The 16247-nt window shown below is 34.5% G+C and overlaps 3 protein-coding genes across 4 annotated transcripts; 1 reads left to right on the forward strand and 2 right to left on the reverse strand.

The window, feature by feature from the left end:
* Window positions 1-188: 188 nt before the first annotated feature.
* ATMND1 (Mnd1 family protein) lies at window positions 189-2670 on the reverse strand. The gene is made up of 10 exons (XM_018126725.2): window positions 2559-2670; window positions 2280-2360; window positions 2073-2189; window positions 1940-1978; window positions 1757-1864; window positions 1601-1663; window positions 1461-1512; window positions 1277-1321; window positions 1028-1107; window positions 189-523 (listed from the first exon to the last, which is right to left on the reverse strand). Exons 1-10 carry the CDS (start codon window positions 2559-2561, stop codon window positions 416-418), a joined length of 696 nt encoding a protein of 231 aa, XP_017982214.2. The 5' UTR covers window positions 2562-2670; the 3' UTR covers window positions 189-415.
* A 1250-nt stretch (window positions 2671-3920) lies between these two features.
* RHS16 (root hair specific 16) lies at window positions 3921-9115 on the forward strand. 2 transcript variants are annotated; one of them, XM_007012884.3, is made up of 12 exons: window positions 3921-4080; window positions 4564-5604; window positions 5967-6105; window positions 6182-6253; window positions 6409-6480; window positions 6564-6644; window positions 6830-6975; window positions 7096-7313; window positions 7544-7670; window positions 7773-7835; window positions 8127-8346; window positions 8534-9115. In XM_007012884.3, exons 1-12 carry the CDS (start codon window positions 3939-3941, stop codon window positions 8970-8972), a joined length of 2760 nt encoding a protein of 919 aa, XP_007012946.3. In that variant the 5' UTR covers window positions 3921-3938; the 3' UTR covers window positions 8973-9115. The 2 variants fall into 2 exon arrangements, with proteins under 2 accessions (XP_007012946.3, XP_007012947.3); XM_007012885.3 differs by having other exon boundaries at window positions 3922-4080; window positions 4452-5604.
* Window positions 9116-13584: 4469 nt separating this feature from the next.
* On the reverse strand, window positions 13585-15339 carry LOC18588462 (transcription factor MYB36-like). Its single transcript, XM_007012888.3, has 3 exons — window positions 14886-15339; window positions 14543-14672; window positions 13585-14457 (listed from the first exon to the last, which is right to left on the reverse strand). The coding sequence occupies exons 1-3, from the start codon at window positions 15019-15021 to the stop codon at window positions 13824-13826; spliced, it is 900 nt and encodes a 299-aa protein (XP_007012950.3). The 5' UTR covers window positions 15022-15339; the 3' UTR covers window positions 13585-13823.
* Window positions 15340-16247: the final 908 nt, after the last annotated feature.

The following is a 16247-nucleotide window of genomic DNA, read 5'->3' on the forward strand; positions in this document are numbered from 1 at the left end:
AACGAATTCGATAACAATTTAATTTTTTATTTAACAGTTGTTTCCTTTTTAATGAAAGATCAAGGTGCAAAGTTTAAATCTTCTGACCTTATAATTGAACTGGGCAAAGAAGCTATAAATCAAGTGCAAATTGTTAGGGAACACACTTTGAAAGCTTAGAAGCAATTGAATCTAGTTAGAGCAAATCATCAACAAAAGGAAATTTCTTGTTCCTACCCAAGTCAAACTCGGAATTAAACAACTCACACAATTTTTATGACCAACTTAGTCTTGGGAGTCATGTTTACTTCAAGTAAGCCTTAGATGAACCCATTTTCATCTTGGCCACTCTTATGGTTTGATCAAGACAGCAGTTGTTAATGTTGGGGGAAAAGATGTTATTGCAGACAGGGTGTCCACTTAGGAGAAAGATGATCTACATGATATCATTTGAGAATTGTCTTTCTAGCATCTGATCACTAACTGCTCGGAGTGGAATGGCTTGTGACAACTCCACATAATCAAAATCATCTGTAATTCCTACCTGGAGTAAGATTTGAAAAGCATTATCTTTAGTGCACAAATTGAAACAAGTCTAACAAGAGGACTAGCCTAGAAACAAGTATACGTTCAATAAGAAAAACAGAGCGGTCATTCTGTAAAAAATATTCTGAAATATGCACATCAGTCTGATTAAATGAGAAGTGGCCAAAACAGAGTAAAAGGCCTTCTCTTTTAACTATAAAGTCTAAAATTATTCAGTTTCATTGGTTCTATGCCCACAAACTAAGGTACATGATGAATTAAGGCAGCCATAGACAGAGCTTTCTGTGTCATGTGTGACTCCCCACACCCAACAAATTTCCATTGGATTTAATTCACTGTCAGAGATTTGGATTTGAGCATTTCCCACTGGTTAGTGCACCCTAGAGATACTATTGAACACAGCAATAAATAGAAGGGATACCATTGCAGTGGTGGTTGGATATATTCGCATGTCATATGATAACTTTGTGCTTATGCTTAAAGAGGAAACTAAACCATATACCTCCTTGTACATGTGTTCTAGCTGCTCTTTGGCTTCAGGAAAGTTGTTTGAGCACCATTGCCGCAGAGTGAAGATGTTGTCTGTATAAATATTGCCATTATGATTAAAAAATATATTGAATGTCACTCCAATTTAATCAAGATGACCAACAAACATTGTGCATAACAGTAAAAGCGCACGTATACACATCTATGTGGCTCATAAAAAGGAGAAAAAGAAAAGGAAACCCGTTATGCGAAAGGTAAGAACCTGTCCATCTATTAGCTGCTCCATGAGCAACTTCAATTGCTTTCTCTGCCAACATTAAATAAATGATCAGTGGGCTTTGAACTTATTAAACTGTAGAAAACACTCAGACAATGCTGAATCTCAAAGATGAGAGGTTCATAAGGAAACTATCACTCCAAGTATCAATGCAAAATAAGCACTAAACTCATTGCTTCAAATGCAGCTGGATCATTGTCTGCATACTGTCCCATCTCCTCCTGACAATTTAGACCATGATTGTCACAAACTTGAATAGACGCTATATATTTTCTTGATACACAACAAAAGATATAAATGTAATTCAACCTTAAGCTCATTATACTTCAATTCGATAGCTTTTAATTCAGCCAAGGCCTCCTCTCTTTCTTCCTGATAAATGCACAAAATTTGAGATATTATATCCAACAGTCATCCCTAAAAACAAAATTGAAATGTTAAGTGATTGAACAAACTTATGCTTACAGATTCTTCGCGCCCCTTCTTTAATTCATTACACTGATCAACAAGTTCTGTGAACCTCTTCTTACTGCTTTGGCGATCTGACTCCAGTTTCCGCCGCACATTCCTCAACTGTTCAAATGCTTACATCAATATTAAGATGAAAACTATAATAAGATAGAAAGGTATGCTCGAAAACAAGACCACCTGATTTCCAGCACAGCTCGGAAGGCTCCAAAAGTATACCTAGATTCATCATAAGTGCAATTAATTACCTGGATATAGAGAGAAATTTCTCACTATGAATTTGGGAATGGTAATGCATTCAATTTGTACTTACGGATGTTCCAATTTTGTCCTTTGAAACGAGGTCATCATCCACCAGACTTTGGACAACATCTTTGACAGATTGGGTAATTACACCTTTCTTGGGACCCAACTTTTCAAGCTCCTTAAGCTAAAACCATTGAAAAGTTGCATGAAATTAACAAAAATTTCGGTATTTAGAGCTATTTAACAACAATTTTTTAATAACTGATATACTCACAAGGAAGAAGTCTTGGGATTCATAAAATATCTGGAGCATTTTCTCCCTCTTTTCTTCCAATGAAAGACCTCGTTTCTTTGACTGAATCACAGTTGAAAAATTAAAAATCTTAAAATGTTAGGGGGTTCATTTTCCATAGGAAATTACCATCTACCAACAAGTTTAAAGCAGATTATAACTTTAAAACTAAAACAAGGTTAGATTCAACTATATCTATGTTTGGCAGCTGAGAAAATGAAGGAAAATCACAGAAAAGAAAAACTAGAGGGTCGAAATTACCATGGCGACGACGATCCTTTTTCTGAAAGGAGACTCAGCCAAAATCGGAAACTCAGACCGGTAATCAAAGGAACGGTGTTTGAAATAAGGCTCCAGATAAAGCGTGTGCTCTTTTGGCGGGAATTTGTCACTGCTGTTGGTATTGGACGGTCAAGTTTACTCCAATACCCTTGCAATTTTACATATTTACTTTTTTCTGGGGTTTTCAGTTTTCTTTTTATTTTTTTTTAAATACTAGTATAATTCTATAAATTGATTGTTCATGTAGGAGCTGTAGCCTATTGATCCGTGAGGCTTTCTACTAATCAGCAACGACTATCAAACGTTACTATTTATAGTCCATGGATTAATAAAGATAGTGTCATGTCACTCTTCTTATGCTATTTTTTATTAAATAAATAAATATTTATATTTATCATTATTATATGATACGTAATACATATAATGTAATATGATATTTGTAAAAAAAATATCTATTTATAATTATATCATATTTTATTAAATATCGAAACCGTATCATAAAATACACAATACATATCTTAACATATCGAATGATACAGTCGATATATTTTTTATAAGTTTAATTTTAATTAATTATTAAAAAATTTATTTTATTATTTTTTTGAGTTAAAACATAAAAAAATATATTTTATGAGTTTCAATCTTCAAATTTTAAACAAAAAAATAAAAAAAAATCAAATTTTCTTTTTAATATTAACATGATAAATGACAACGACTTCTGTAATATAACCTCGACAGAGAAAGGAAAATGTCTCTCGACTTCCTTATTTCATTATTGTATTTCAATTTAGTAATTATGTAAGTATTACTATTTATCTTTCTTAATACTACTATCATTTTTTATGATTTTAAATTAGATAAACCTTAATTATACTCCTTGTAAATTTTACTTCTTTCACACCTTATAATTCTTTTAATTAGTATCTAGTGAATTTTTTTTAATTAATATTTTGTGGAAAACTTCTATTTTCTAAAGAAGTTGAGTTATTAATTTTGTTAATAAAACTATAAAAATACCCTCAAGTGTGAATAAATAGATTCATTTCAAATTATAAATATTTTAATTATTTTATTGAACGTTATTAATAACCGATATGATAAGTTAATTCGAGAAAAATTGCAATCATGAGAAAAGTGTAAATGAAGTTTGGACTTTTGAATTTTCACAAGTTGTAACAACTTGCATGCCCACTCTTTTTTTTAATATATATATATATATATTTGGTGTGCCACTAAGAATCTCATTCACATAAATTACAAATTATTTATAATTTTTTAATTATTTCCACATTAAAAAATTTAAAATTAACAAATGACTGAATCTAAGCGAAAGTCAGCAAAGGCTTGCTTCCGTTTTTTATGTTCTCTAAAACTTATCTTCATAATTTCAGCATCAGTCTCATTCACCTCGACAGAGAAAGGAAGATGTCTCTCGGCTTCCTTGTTCCATTATTGCTTTCCCTTGCTGCTCTTGTTTTCGTCCATGGGCAACTCCAAACAGGTTAGTAAGTTCTCCTGGACGAATATGGTTAGCATAGACATACAACTTCTTTTCTTTATTTTGCTCAGCCAAGATATAGATTTCATTAATAAACTGCATAAAGCAGCAATATGAATCACACAAGCTAAGCAAGGTGTATGACAAAACCGAAAAGCTTGAATAAAGAGAGATGCATAATAACATAAGGGCCAACAAAACAAGAGATAGACATAGAACTTCTGTTTAAATCTCTGTGATATTTCCTTTTTAACTTGTCTTTTTCAAGAGAGTTGTTTTTGTAGGATTGGATCTTAGAATTAGATTCACCACCCTAAAGAAGTATGACATGATTCATACTGATAAGCTTAAAACTGTTACTTTTGATTGTTCAGGATCAATTTCCTAGTTCAAATTTGAAGAAACTTAGATGATAGAGCTTGTGTTAGTAAACAGAAAGAGAAAACAAGTTCATTTTAATGAAATCATGGAAATTCTTCTCTTCAGGGTACATAAGCATTGATTGCGGCTCACCTGAGAATTTCAACTACATAGACTATGATACTGGCATAAGTTATGCATCAGATGGAGCTTACATAGACACAGGGATCAACAAGAACATTTCTTCTAAGTATGCGTACCCTAACAATCCAAACCTAGCTCTGCCACTTTCAGATCTTAGGAGTTTTCCATATGGGAACAAGAATTGTTATACCTTAGCGCCTACAGGCGGCCGAAAGGGCAGTTTATATTTGATTAGAGCCTCGTTCTTGTATGGAAACTATGATGGTGAAGATAAGCTCCCGGAATTTGATCTTTATCTTGATGTTAATCTCTGGTCAGTTGTTAAATTCAGGAATGCTTCTAACGTTGTAACGACAGAGATTATCAGTGCTGCGGTATCAGATACCGTAAGTGTTTGCCTTGTGAATAAAGGTCTCGGAACTCCTTTTATATCAGCATTGGAGCTTAGGCCACTAAATAGTTCCGTTTATAGTACAGAATTTGGGAGCACTGCTTCATTAGTACTCTTCAAAAGATTGGACATTGGTTATGTAAATGGAACTGGTCGATATAGTAGTGATGATATCTATGATCGCATTTGGTCTCCATACAACTCTGCTTCTTGGGATATGGTTAGCACCTCTTCGGCAATTAACAGTAATGAAAATGGATACAAAGCTCCATTACAAGTCATTTGCACAGCTGCAATGCCTCATAATGCTAGTGATCCATTGGAATTATCGTGGACATCTGATGAAGACACTAGTAAATTTTATGTTTACATGTACTTTGCTGAAGTGCAGCAGCTTGAGAAAAACCAAACAAGAAAATTCAATATATCCTGGAATGGGTCTCTAATGTTTGGACCTTTAGCTCCTCGTTACCTGTATGCAGCAACAATATCTAACTCAGAAGCCTTTATAGGGAAAGAACATCGAATTTCTATATATAGAACACGAGATGCAACCCTTCCACCTATTCTGAATGCCATTGAGATTTACATGGCCAAACAACTGGAGGAATTGCCAACATTTTCTGAAGATGGTATGATTTCTGCAACTTTATTAGATGAATGAAATGCAATACTTTACCTTAGTTTTTTTTTTTTGGTAATATAAATTAGGGATTGCTTGGATGTATTAGCTGATTAACTTTTCACTATTCTGTTATTGCTTTTGGTTAGTTACCTTGCCTTGTTCTGCTTTAGGCTGAGTTAGTTACCTGCTATAGCTATGTAGATAGCATGTTTATCCTACTATGATGTTTTAGGATTAATCAAAATCAGGTATCCAGAAAATCCTCGGATAGATTTTGATGCTGCATTTTATTTCTTCTGCCTTTTCATTTGCTCAAATTTGAAAGCTGAAGTTCACACCCTTGTAATTTTAATAAATCCTTCCACACAGCTGATGCTGTCCTTGATATCAAAAGAACATATCAAGTAAATAAAAGCTGGGTGGGGGATCCCTGTGGACCAAAAAATTATAGCTGGGAAGGTCTGAAATGCAACTACAGTGTTTCACTTCCTCCTCGGATCATTTCTGTGTGAGTTTTCTAGCAATACCCTTTCCTCCTGCTGAAATTCATTCGGTGTTAATAATTTCTTTCACAATGTTAGCAGTAACTTGACTTCAAGGGGATTAAGTGGCATGATATCTGCCTCATTTGGTAACCTATCATCAATGGAGTCCCTGTAAGTATACATGTCGTAGCACTCATATTGTTGAAATTTATTTCTGCACTGTTCCTGAGCAAGACGTTCTCATAGTATGAAATATATTTCTGCACTGATCCTTAACAAGACTTTCTCAGAGCTCCCAATGTTTATTATGCAATATTTTCTGCCAGGGATTTGTCAAAGAATCACTTAACTGGACCAGTTCCTGAGTTTCTGAAAGAACTTAAATTTCTGAAGTTCCTGTAAGTTATGGAGCATTAGGAGTGTAATAGTAAAACAATTAAGAACAAACGAATGTAACAATAATTACATTATGCCTTTGTAGGAATCTAGAAGGCAACCGGCTCTCAGGTTATGTTCCTACAGAGCTTGTAGTGAGAGCAAGGGCTGGACTTCTTAACCTGAGGTTTGTATTTCCATATCTGCTAGAAGATATTTATGCCTTCCTTTATCTTCTTTGATTTACAAGTGCTATTGTTTAGGAGGAAAAGAGAATGCTTGAAATTCTGATACTTAATGATGTAAAACAATGTACTGAAGCAAGATGGACACATGTAGAACATAATCTAACCACCTTTTCCTTGATTCCAGAGTGGATGAACAGAACCGTTGTGGCTCAGGTTCATGCAAAAACAAGAAGAAAATTGTTGTTCCGGTAGTTGCATCAGTGTTATCAGCTCTGGTGCTGTCTGTTGCTTTGATTATGTTGTATAGACTACGAAGAAAAAGAAAATCAGGTAATTTTAAACTGTGTCATAAAAATCCTTGTTCAGGCATGAATTTCATCAAGATCTAACTTTCTATCAAATTCCATACTGCATTCTGAAGCTATGTTTTTGTTTGTACTTGCCTGGCAGAGGCTGATTCATCCAATGGTGAAGGAAGACCATTGCCATCGAAGAAGCGGAAGTTTACCTATGCCGAGGTTTTAAACATTACTAGAAACTTTCAAGATGTCATTGGGAAGGGAGGATTTGGGACTGTGTATCGTGGAGACATGAAAGATGGCACTCAAGTTGCTGTAAAGATTCTTTCTCCTTCATCAACCCAAGGGTCAAAAGAGTTCAAAACTGAGGCATGTAATTATTCTCGTATTGCTTTCTTTTGTGGTTGGCTAAGCAATCTGATAAAACTGACTTCTACAGCCAGAAAAGAAATCCAATAAATTTCTGTTTCTGGTCCTGGAAATAATAAACAATTTCTCCAAATATTAATGTTTGTTCTCCATCTTGTTAAGAATTAAATTCAAGAAATGCAAATGCTCTACCATAAACTAGAGTCCTATGAGTTTTTGTGAATCTGCAGGCTGAGCTTTTGATGAGAGTCCATCATGGGAATCTGGTCTCCTTCATTGGATATTGTGATGATGGAAGCAATATGGCACTCATCTATGAGTATATGGCTAACGGAAACTTGAAGGATTACCTCTCATGTACGCTTGTTTTATTTCATAATCTGCATATGTAAAGGCTATATATCATTCCTTAGTTTATATGCATGCCCATGAAGATACATGACAACTTAATGCTTGCAGATAGAAGTTCAAATTCATTGAGTTGGGAAATGAGACTCCGGATAGCAATAGATGCAGCACAAGGTTTGTACAGTGTCAAAATGCGTACTTGCCCCAATGGCACCATGGCAAAACACATGTTGTTTCAGCTTCTTGATTGAGCATAAACAGGACACTGTAACAAAAAGTTTCCGAGCTTGTAAATCAATAAATGAATAATTTTCACCTATTAACACAATAGTGACAATATATGCTCCAATTTTCCATAAACTGCATCTTTTTGCTCATTTGGTCTGCAGTTTTTATCAATCAAAGTTCCAATAGCTTTTTGGGCTTAATTTACTAAACTCAGGATGGTAAGTTTTCGATTTGCAGGTCTGGAGTACTTACATCATGGATGCAAACCACCCATAATTCACAGAGATGTGAAGACAGCCAACATTCTCTTAAGTGAAAACATGGATGCTAAAATAGCAGATTTTGGTCTGTCCAGGGATTTTCCCAGTGATGACCAGAGTCATGTAGATTTTCCCAGTGATGGCCAGAGTCATGTAGAAACTACAGTTATGGGTACCAGAGGATATCTAGATCCAGAGTACGTGTCACCGTTCCCCCTTTTTCCCCTCTTTGGATAAATATTTGAATATTAACTTCCTAAGCAGTTGCAGTCACTATATCAGTCATGGGTGAAGAATTAATGTTAATATTTAAGAAGGTTAAAAAAACAAAAAAGAATTCTCAAATTTTTAGATGAAATGTTGAACATTTCCCCATTTGTCCAGGTACTACAGTTCTCGGAGGTTAAATGAGAAAAGTGATGTTTATAGTTTTGGGGTGGTCCTGTTGGAGCTGATCACTGGACAGCATGCAATCATAAGGAAAGATGAATCAATGCATATAATTCAATGGGTGAGTCCTCTGATCGAAAGAGGGGATATAGGAAGTATTGTTGATCAAAGGCTGCATGGAGAGTTTGATGTGAATTCTGTCTGGAAAGCTTTGGACGTGGCAATGGCAAGCACTACACCAAGTTCCGTTCATAGAGCTGCAATGAGCTCCGTGTTAACAGAGCTAAAACAGTGCTTGGACATGGAGTTGTCTCACAATAGGGAAAGAACGCAAGGGTTCAGTGAGGAGATTTACGTAGGATCATACAATTCAACTGAAATGTCTTCCATTAGCACTGTCACTGAACCCATTACTATTCCATTTGCAAGGTAGCATTCGATATTTCTACAACTTTTTTAGTAGCTGAAGAAGTTTGTTTCAAGCAAACTAACAATGAACAGCATGATTTGCACCAGAGATCAAACTGGAAATTTCTTTCAAATAACTAATTATCCAATAAAAAAAAGTTAGTCAAATCACGTGGTCTTGATTCTAATTTTCATTGTTTCTGTTTCAGTCCTTTAAATGACATGACAGTTCAAAATTGGTATAAATTATATTTATTTTCCGAGTTCATCACAGGCATCCCCATTGCAGATGTTATTGAAATTGACAACCCCCTCCCCTCCAGGCTAATTTCCGCCAATTTGACTTGACAAAGTTTATAAAAAGACTTACCCAAAGGGACACCCCCATTTCAAACTGGGGGACAACATATAATTAGCGAAAGAGATTAGAGATGATCACACAACCACAAGAATAAAATATGAGTCTTTAGTTGACTTGGAGTCATGCAAGTACAGCCAAGTGATATTGAATCAAGCTTTTGAGATTCCCATCATGTAAATGGATGTCTGTTTCAGAAACTGGGAGCATTCCTTGGAAGTCTCAAACAACATACAAACGTCAAGGCGTTCATATATTTAGGGCAGATGGATTCACAAGAGCTGAGCCTTTTTAGTCTGAACATGTAGTTTAGGTGATCGTTTCCTTGGAAAAATAATGCTATTAGTTGAAAGTTTGCCTAATCATTTGCTTTTTAGGATCTTCAAAACAATAATCTTGACTCTTTATAATTAGTTCTGAGCTGAATATTTATTCTTCAAAAGATATCCAATTAATCTTGTTTCCCATGCCGGTAATTTCAAAAGAATCCTAGGCCCCTTGGTTGGGAGAATGAATTCTTATGTTTACATAGGGCGTGACGAAAACGCTTGACAGCCATAACCGAAGCTTCTGTTCTGTATGCCTTGTGGAAACTAGTATCAAATATGTCCATACAATGGATCATGGCTGCTTCAAGAGTCAAATTCACATGGCGAATATATCTATAAATGTGAATATAGTATACGAAATGCGGTAAATATTTCAAACACATTGACTCAGATGTTGTAAATTCTTGGTCTCTCCAGGAACTTTATCGCGTGCCTGCACGTGGAAAAGATTAACGACTGGTCAAACAAATCCGGAGGCAGTGCGTTAAATTAAAGATAAATGGAAGGCTAGTATACTAGTATATATACACAGGGCTACGCTAGAAAAAAAGGACTTTTGACAATTCAACGTATCAGATTGAACCTTATAATTAATAATCCTGAAAAGCAAATTGGTCCCTCTGCTCCCCTCTCTCTTCAATTTCTCCTTCACCATTGATAAATTTGGGAAAGAAAACAAAATCTCAAAATTCAAAAGGTTTAATTACCCACAATGCCAATTTATTGTCCTTTAATCAGCTACCTTCGTAAAGAAGCGCTAAATAGTCCCCCAAGTCTTAGCATCTAATTTATATGATCTAGTTCCCATCTCTTGATTATAATTAAAAGTTTTTAATTAGATGGAGTTCTTCCTTGAATAATTTTTGCTACACCAGATGCAAGTCTTCTACATTTTTTCAACCTTTTCAAATTCATCATATATACAAGGCACAAAAATTTTACTAGAATCACATGATATCTAACTATATTAAAATTACTTTTTCGCTCAAATTAAAAAGCCTTAAAAATATTTGAAATACTATTAAGTCATGGTGGTTTTAGAGTGGTAAAATTATTCATATATCAAGTTGTAGTATTGTTGGTACATAAATATAATAAGAATCATTGTTCTTATTGTGAAATGATTTTAAATTAAATGCGTGTCATAAAATTTAAACATGATATCAAAACAAGTGCTACTCTGTTATTATCTCTTTCGTGATAGTGCTTTCTATGATGAGTTGTTACGTATTAGATCTGTTATCTCTAACATGAGAGTAAGTATTAGAGTGATGATAAAAAAATTACACATATGCTAAAGTTAGAGATATAGGGATACATAAATATATTAAGGATCACTTTATTTATTAATAATTGATTGAAGTTAGATATCTGTTTTAAAAGTTAAATAGGTGGTAGTTATATAACATAAATGACGATTCCGAGATGCATAAAAAAATCAATGTGTAACCCTGCTTTCCACGTTCACATGGGTCTTAATTTTTCTTTCAAAAGAAGGAAAAACGATCACACATTAAGTCAAGTCAAACAAGTTCATGCATTGTGCGGATCAATACTTCACCGTGACATAAAGGTGCAACACATGCAACAACAAATTTTTGAGAAAACAATCAAAGTATATCAAGGAGGGTAAAAGAAGCAACACAGCAGAAGTAAAGAAAGTTGTTTGTCTCTCTGCTTTTTGTTGTATATTGTTAGGATAGTGTGGAGCAAGGGAAAGTTCAAGAAAGCAGGGTCCAACTTCCAAGTGGGGAAGGCTAGACAAAGAGAGTTGGGGTCTACAGCATTGACTCGAGGCAAAGTAGCTGCAAGTTGTTGTTGTGGTCACAGTTTGTCTACTTCAAAGTCAAACTGAACTGCTAAAAATGAAGCAAACACAGTAAGACTAATCCACGAGAAGGAGACTATCACATTTCCTATTAATAACAGATAGAGCCTTCAAACATTCTAACCCCACCAGCCTTTTGACTTGTAGGACTTTGGGTTTTCGTTCATCCTGATCACTCCATAACGAAAACTAAAGTTCTTCCACTATGAAATTAAAGTCAGGAGTTTGAAGAATGTGGCTATAATAAATAACTTTGATGCTACATTAGAAACTTTGTTGGGGATGAATTTCCAAAACAGTCATTCTCTTGATTTTTCCACCACTGATAATTATTTCTTATATAATTGGCTTTGAAGAGAAGGATAAGAAAAACTTTGGGATATGTGTATTCAAATTTCGTCGGCGGCAGACTTCATTCAGGAGGATGATAAAGGAATATACGAGTACTTTAGAAAATTTGGCATCCTTTGAGGCCATAATTCACGACTTGACTGCTGAAAGTTGCCCTTAATAAGTAATTTCTATAATGTTTTTCTCTGGTAAAATTTTCTGGGTTTAGCTAGGTAATGGACACCGATTTATCAGAAAACCTACTCTTAATTTTATGGCTTACACTAAGCTTGCCTGAAGGAAAAAAAATCTTAACTACTGCAGTAGAATTTTGACTCCTTGATGAAAAATATATTGGCAAAACTTTTGAAGCTTTTGTGTTAAAATAAGCTATGGATTGGTCGGACCCATAAATTTTTATGAGTGATATCAATAACTAACAATTTGAAAAGTTTCTATTTATTAATCAAAACTAAGTATAAGTATCTATAAATCATATAAAGTTAAATTTAAAAATCAAATAATCAAATAATATATCTACAAAATAAATAAATAAATAAATAATTTATAATTTTAAAATATTATTTGACATATAATATTATTTTCTATTAATTAGATTCTGTTCGAGTCTCAAATTATCAAATTAATCAAAAAACATTTACACACGAAATATTTAAAAATTTAATTTGAGTTAAAAATTACTAGATAAGTTGTTTTAAGAGAATGAAAAACGTAATCGAAGATTGAGAAAAAGAAGTCTGACTACAAGTCTCAACAGTAAGAATTGAATTTTTTTGGAGGGACGGGAAGAGTAGTTTAAATTTTAACTTTTTTTAATAAAATTTTAAATTATAGGAAGAAATTTTTTTATCTTTTAATATTTAAATATTAATATATAAATAACTTTTTGATAAATTTACTTAAAATCTTTAATCTCTTCCCTACAAAATTACAACAAAAAAATAATGAATTCATTATTGTCATTGATTATATAAAATTCTAATTAAATAATATATTTATACAGATTTTTAGGAATTGCGTACACCACTCCCACAAGGCGGGGTCCGGGAGTTGCAGCGGATATGTGTAGTATATATGGTAGCTTAAATGGTGCCAAGATGATTGTGAGGCTTAGACAATGTCGAATATATTGATTCGATATGGGTTTTAGGGATTTTCCAAACAGTAGCAGCCCTAAAGGTGAAGAATAGTCAGACCAATCGAATCAAATAGTAATAATGTTGATCAGGAAAATGTCATAGTTATGTTATTTGATGATGCATGACTGACTCCACCCCGAATTTGTTACATGTGTACATCACATGCATGCATATCGATCATTGACTCATATGGACAGAAAACGACATAAAATCAACCTTCCATGGCAACAGCCATTTGGGTCCATCTCCTATTAAAAACTAGTCTTGCTTGAGAACTTGGGTGGCCAATCGCAGTATGATGTGTACTTGCAAAAAACTGATTTCGATGACTCTCTAAAGAACATGAAAATTATCCTAAAAAAAAATGAGTGGGGGTGTATCATGCATCGGCTGTATGTGATCACTGACAGATGGAGACGTTTTTCTTCAACTTTGAATTGGCTAAACCAATGCAACTTTCGTGACGACTGACCAGTCAGAAGCTAATACGCACCAGTTCCGGTGACTGCGTTCCCTCAAACTCATGAACATTTCACCTTAGCAATCAAGCAAAGCTTGGTAAAACTGAGGCTCCACTGACGAAGAAGCCCCATAAACAGTATAGTGGGAAATAGTACACCCCACATGACTAATTAATTACAAGCTGCTGATTTCATACTTTCCACCAGTTTAACTTTAGTACTAGTTACATTGAACACTTCCTGTTTCCACCATAACATAACATAGCCTGGTAAACATCTAATTATAACTTATAAACGTTATTGTCTCCACTATGTCCCTAACTCTACCACTATTTAATTTCTCTTTTATTAAAAAAAAAAAGCTTTTTCCCATCTTCAACTGTTCAACATTGATATGGATTACATTAGGGTTAACTGTTAGCCAGAGAAGCTGTAGATTGAAAGTTCCCAAAGCATGGAGCATCTTCTTCACTACTTTTAGCTTGGAAGGTAGAGCCACTGAAAAGATAGTGAGGGCCCTCAAAATCAAGGTCCAGTACGATTCCTTGATCTTCCGCACCTCCATTGCCCGACCAATTAGTAGCAAAACTCATGTTCTCCATGGGAAAGGAAGATGAATTGGAAAGACTTGAAACTTCTTGAGAAGATGACATATTGTAATTGTTGTTGGCTGTACTCGTGCTATAGTCTGGAACTTCCATGAGCCCTGGAAGAGGAAACTGATCAATTTGGTTCAAGATTAAACCGGGATAATCATAATTTTGTCGGTGATTCATTTCTGTCATATATGAAGATGATGTACTGCCATTTGCATTCAAGTAATCTGAATTCCCATTAGCACGAGCTTCAGCTTCAGAAGGAATTGAAGCAGAAAATTGCCCCGAGTTGAGATTACTGGTAGAGCTGTCAGTGGTTATTTCATTGTTGCTAGTTTTGTTGAGTCCAACTTTTCCTGCCAACAGCTTTTTCTTCAACTTGGTGTTCCAATAGTTCTTTACATCATTGTCAGTTCTTCCTTGCAGTCGGGCAGCTATAACAGACCACCTAAACCAAGAACATAGTGTAAAGTTATTCAGATATAATCGAAAAGAAAATTAGCTAAAGATTTAGGTGTTGAATTGGCACTCGCCTGCTTCCTATGCTATTATAAAGAGAGCATATAACGTTATCTTCTTCGTCGGTAAATCCTCCATGCTTGATGTCTGGTCTGAGATAGTTAAGCCACCTTAACCGACAACTCTTGCCACAGCGTTTAAGCCCTAAGAAAATATAGAAATTAATTATCAACAAACAGAAACAAAAGTACATATATAAGATATAGTCTGCTTTGAGATGCAAAGACATGCCATGAAATTAAATTAAATATTTCATGAACAAGATCTCATCGCTTGGTTTCGAAGAAAATCATCATTGGCGTTGACCCCGAGGTTTAAGAAAGAAGTATAGATCGATGATTACGAGAGGAAAGAGACCTGCTTTGCGGGGCAGAGCAATCCAATTGCCTCCAGTCCCATGTTTCTCAAGGAAGTTTCTGAGGATGTTATCTTCATCGGGCGACCATGGCCCTCTTTTCACGTTGGCTTTGTCACAGCATGGAGCTCGCCCCATTGAACCCGTTAGTCACACAAATTCAACCTCACCAAGAGCAAAGAAGAAAGAAAAACCGAGAGAGAGAGACAGAGAAGGTTAAGAGAAATGCTTGAGCTACGGATGATGGTTAGGTATGCGTTATGATATGGTCCTATTCTTAAAGCTGGATACGAAACTTGACTTTTTCTGACTCTTTCATACTAAAAAACCAATAGGATCATTTTCTGCAAATGTTGTTTCCCGAGCATTGATTTCTTTTGTTTGAGAGCCAAGTCAATGCAGGTGTTTGAGAGAACACGGAGATTTCATGCTTTTGCTGTCAGCTGCAAAACCCATTGGCAGTTTTTTTGCTTACATACGCATATGACTCAAACAATGTGAAGTACTCTTACATTTGATTAATTTTCACGCGGTTTCTGCTTGACCCCTCAATATTGCCCATTTCTGTGAGAATCAATAATGCCTTGCTTCGTCCTCGCTAACATTAATCAATTCACTCTACTTTTCTCTCTAGCTTCCAGATGAATTCTACATTAGAAAAAATCAAAGTTGATTGGTATTTATAAATACTTATTGAAAATAGTTAAAAATATTATTTCTAGTATTCAAAGGGGAACATCAGTCTGTCTACAGCCTAAATAAGGATGTCCTTTTAAACCTGAAATTTTCTGCTTTTGTTGTTACAAACACATTGGAGTGAGGCGAACTGCATTAACCCGATGATTGCCATCCACCCAAAGCCGGAGGGGAGGGGGGCTAGTAGGGCCTGTCTCTCAAAATTTTTAAAATTTTTATAACAATATTTATTTTTACAATAATTTTACAAAATATTCTTATTTTTTAAAAATTTTATAATTTTATCTCTATAATAATTTTATAATTTTGTTCCTTATTTTATAATTTTTATAACATATTAATATGTCATTTGAATTTGTGTTTATCTTACACCTTATAAGAGAGTTATTGGATATAGCAAATGATCTCTTAAAAGCTTTACAACTTAAGTCTTAAGGCATACTTAATGCAATTCATTTAGTATCGTTTACTAAAAAGCATGTGCAACAATTGAGAAAATACAGATGGAAACCTTTGCTTGTGTCAATCAAGAAGTTTTGTGAGAAATATGAAATTAAGATTCCAAGTATGAGGCTAGATATAAATTAGGTAAATATTGTCTTCAAAAGGATCATGCCATAATTGAGCACGATTTTCGAATTAACTTGTTTCTAGTTGCTATTGACTCA

The sequence above is a fragment of the Theobroma cacao genome, chromosome 9 (assembly GCF_053813885.1).
Source record: "Theobroma cacao isolate CCN51 chromosome 9, ASM5381388v1, whole genome shotgun sequence".
Lineage (NCBI taxonomy): Eukaryota > Viridiplantae > Streptophyta > Magnoliopsida > Malvales > Malvaceae > Theobroma > Theobroma cacao.

Excerpts from the sequence above, each read along its gene's own strand:
- LOC18588462 (XM_007012888.3), bottom strand. The coding sequence starts at position 15,021 with ATGGGGCGAGCTCCATGCTGTGACAAAGCCAACGTGAAAAGAGGGCCA. Across the intron at positions 14,673-14,885 it reads TGCTCTGCCCCGCAAAGCAG|GGCTTAAACGCTGTGGCAAG; the intron begins GTCTCTTTCCTC and ends ATATTTTCTTAG. Across the intron at positions 14,458-14,542 it reads TATAATAGCATAGGAAGCAG|GTGGTCTGTTATAGCTGCCC; the intron begins GCGAGTGCCAAT and ends TTCTTGGTTTAG.
- ATMND1 (XM_018126725.2), bottom strand. Across the intron at positions 1,979-2,072 it reads AGGACAAAATTGGAACATCC|GTATACTTTTGGAGCCTTCC; the intron begins GTAAGTACAAAT and ends TGATGAATCTAG. Across the intron at positions 1,513-1,600 it reads TGAAGTATAATGAGCTTAAG|GAGGAGATGGGACAGTATGC; the intron begins GTTGAATTACAT and ends CTAAATTGTCAG.
- RHS16 (XM_007012884.3), top strand. The coding sequence starts at position 3,939 with ATGTTCTCTAAAACTTATCTTCATAATTTCAGCATCAGTCTCATTCAC. Across the intron at positions 7,314-7,543 it reads CAAAAGAGTTCAAAACTGAG|GCTGAGCTTTTGATGAGAGT; the intron begins GCATGTAATTAT and ends GTGAATCTGCAG. Across the intron at positions 8,347-8,533 it reads AGAGGATATCTAGATCCAGA|GTACTACAGTTCTCGGAGGT; the intron begins GTACGTGTCACC and ends CCATTTGTCCAG.